At 59.7% G+C, this 2,471-nt stretch overlaps 1 protein-coding gene across 1 annotated transcript; it reads left to right on the forward strand.

The window, feature by feature from the left end:
- Positions 1–1,153: 1,153 nt before the first annotated feature.
- Positions 1,154–2,267, forward strand: CCDC71L (coiled-coil domain containing 71 like). Its single transcript, XM_068550390.1, has one exon. The coding sequence runs from the start codon at positions 1,445–1,447 to the stop codon at positions 2,138–2,140; it is 696 nt and encodes a 231-aa protein (XP_068406491.1). The 5' UTR covers positions 1,154–1,444; the 3' UTR covers positions 2,141–2,267.
- The last annotated feature ends 204 nt before the right edge of the window (positions 2,268–2,471 follow it).

A 2,471-nucleotide genomic window follows, 5' to 3' on the forward strand; every position in this document is an offset into this window, starting at 1 on the left:
TCACTGAAGGGTAAAATTTGCATGCCTACCTCAAAGTTCTAAGGATTAGGAGATTTTTTTAACTTTAAAACTTTAATGGAGTTAAGAGAAAACTGCAATGTAAAATATAAAATATAAAATTGTCCTGTCCTTAGCGATTTCAATGTATCTTTCTTTCTCACATCATTTTAAATTATCAGTGGTATTTCATCGATTCACTCAACAAACATAGAGTGCCCACTATCTGACAGGCACTGAACTAAGTACTGAGGATAGAAAAGATGACTGAAGACTGTCCATTACTCTGTAAACCTTCATAATCCCCTCCTCTCAAATTCAAAAGGTGATGGGTTCTTAACAATGTGTTCTCTTCAGCAGAACCTTTTTGATTGTGAAGCTGCATCCTTTCTCAATGATAGAGATGGTGCTGCAAAGGGACATATTAAAACTAAATGAAAAGTGAAGTGCACTCATTTAAAAAACAATTATATATTCAAAAATGCTATTTTCCTTAAGGAGAATGGCTTTGTTGTCATTGATCTTTGATCAACTTGAGCAGAGTATTTAGTTCTACAGGTATAAGAGGCTTTGCTTTCCCAATAAGCAGAGTTATCTCTTAAAAGGTGAAGATGGTTCCATTGTCTAGAAGGAGACAATGCCACTGATGCCGTCCATATTACCTGAAAGATTCTGGATTACTAGTGTTGTTTGACATGGATTGGGGTCAAAAGCGGGAAGAGTGGGATGAAGATGCAAAAGAGGCCTCTGAAGGTTTAGAAGGGAATGGTGAAAGGCCCATTCCCCCTGGACTTAGACCCAAATTCCCTTTCTGTGATACAAACCACAGCCTTTGGGCACGTCTCTCTTTGTTATTCAGACTGGTAGACCTCCAAGCTCAGTCTTCAAATGCACACCCACTCACTCCGAGAGTGACTCTCCCCAAGATGGAGCTGATGTCCACCCCTTACTCTAGACAAGGCACCCTCCCCATATACCCACCCAACTGTTGACTCGCGTTCAAGGGCCACCACCATCACCCACCCCAGCACCATCTACCAGGAACTGGCCTCTCCCCCAGTAGTCCCCGCCCCTCTTCTGAGAGCACCCAATGGGTGGAGTCGGGGCTGCGGTGGGAGGGGCCTGAGGCGGGCACATTTAAAGAAAGGCAGAGGGCGAAAGGAGGCAAGAGAGGAGAAGAAAGAGAAACCAGGGGGCGAGGCGCCGTCCAATGACAAAGCCCAGGGGTGGGCGCCGGCCGCCATTTTGTACCGGTCGGCAGGATCTTCACCCGCGTCCTCCGCCCTCGGAGGGGGAGGGGCGGCGGCGGCGGCGGCGGAGGCGAGAAAAGTAGCTAGAGACGCGCCGGGCGGGAGGCGCCAGCAGCTGCGGCTGCCGCGGAGCCGAAGGCGGGCGGGGACGGCGGCGGCGGGACCCGGCGAGCGCGGGCGGCCCCGAGCGGCCTCCGATGCGGCGCAGCGTGAAGAGGCGGCGGTGCCGGCCCCCGGCCGCCCGGGGCGTCGGCTTTAGGGAGGGAGGAGGGGCCGCGCTGGAGGCGCGGGAGGAGAAGGTGGTGTACTCGCGGTCGCAACTCTCGCTGGCCGACAGCACCAAGGCGCTGGGCGACGCCTTCAAGCTGTTCATGCCCCGCAGCACGGAGTTCATGAGCTCGGATGCGGAGCTCTGGAGCTTCCTCTGCAGCCTCAAGCACCAGTTCTCCCCGCATATCCTGCGCAGCAAGGACGTCTACGGCTACTCTTCCTGCCGGGCCCTGGTCCCCGACCTTCCGGGACCCCCTGCCGCCCGCGGTCCGACGCGCAGGCCGACCTTGAGCGCGGCGGCCAGGAGGAGGCGCCGCGGAGCCCGGGCGCCCGCCGCCCGCCGGAGGAAGCCCCCGCCGCCGCCGCCGCCGTTGCCGCCGGCCCCCGGGGAGAGCCGCCCCGCCAAGCCCGCGGCGCCCGGGCCCTGCTTCGGGGGCCGCACCCTGGAGGAGATCTGGAGGGCGGCCACCCCGACGCTGACCACCTTCCCCACCATCCGCGTCGGCGGCGACGTGTGGGGCGAGCGCAGCCTGGCGGCGGCGCGGCGTACGGCGCATCGAATCCTGCGAGTGAACCTGGAACCCGTGGTGAGGCTCCGCCGCTTCCCGGTGCCCCGGGCGTGAGACGCGGCCCGCGTCGCCCTCCCAGCCGGCGACGGAGCTTCCGCCCGGAGGGATGGACAAGTGTCAGTCGAGTGTTTACAGATCCGGCCTGGACCCTGTCCCCTCGTGCACTTTACGGGCGAAGAAGTCACCGGCTGGCGTTCCCGGCCCCGCGCCCCGGGCTCGCGGCGGCGCCGCCGTCTGGGACTCCGGGGCAGGTGCGCCCTCCGCCCCTTCCCGGCTCGGGGCTGCGGAGGAGGAGACCGCCGGACCCGTGGGGGAGGGCCCTTTGCTTCCGTACCCCGGACTGAGACGTCTCCAGGACTGGAGGGGCAGATCCGTTTTCTCCCTT

Source organism: Eschrichtius robustus, chromosome 8, assembly GCF_028021215.1.
Source record: "Eschrichtius robustus isolate mEscRob2 chromosome 8, mEscRob2.pri, whole genome shotgun sequence".
In the NCBI taxonomy this organism is placed as follows: domain Eukaryota; kingdom Metazoa; phylum Chordata; class Mammalia; order Artiodactyla; family Eschrichtiidae; genus Eschrichtius; species Eschrichtius robustus.

Bases quoted from the DNA above. Each gene is read 5' to 3' on its own strand.
- CCDC71L (XM_068550390.1), top strand. From the start codon at position 1,445: ATGCGGCGCAGCGTGAAGAGGCGGCGGTGCCGGCCCCCGGCCGCCCGG.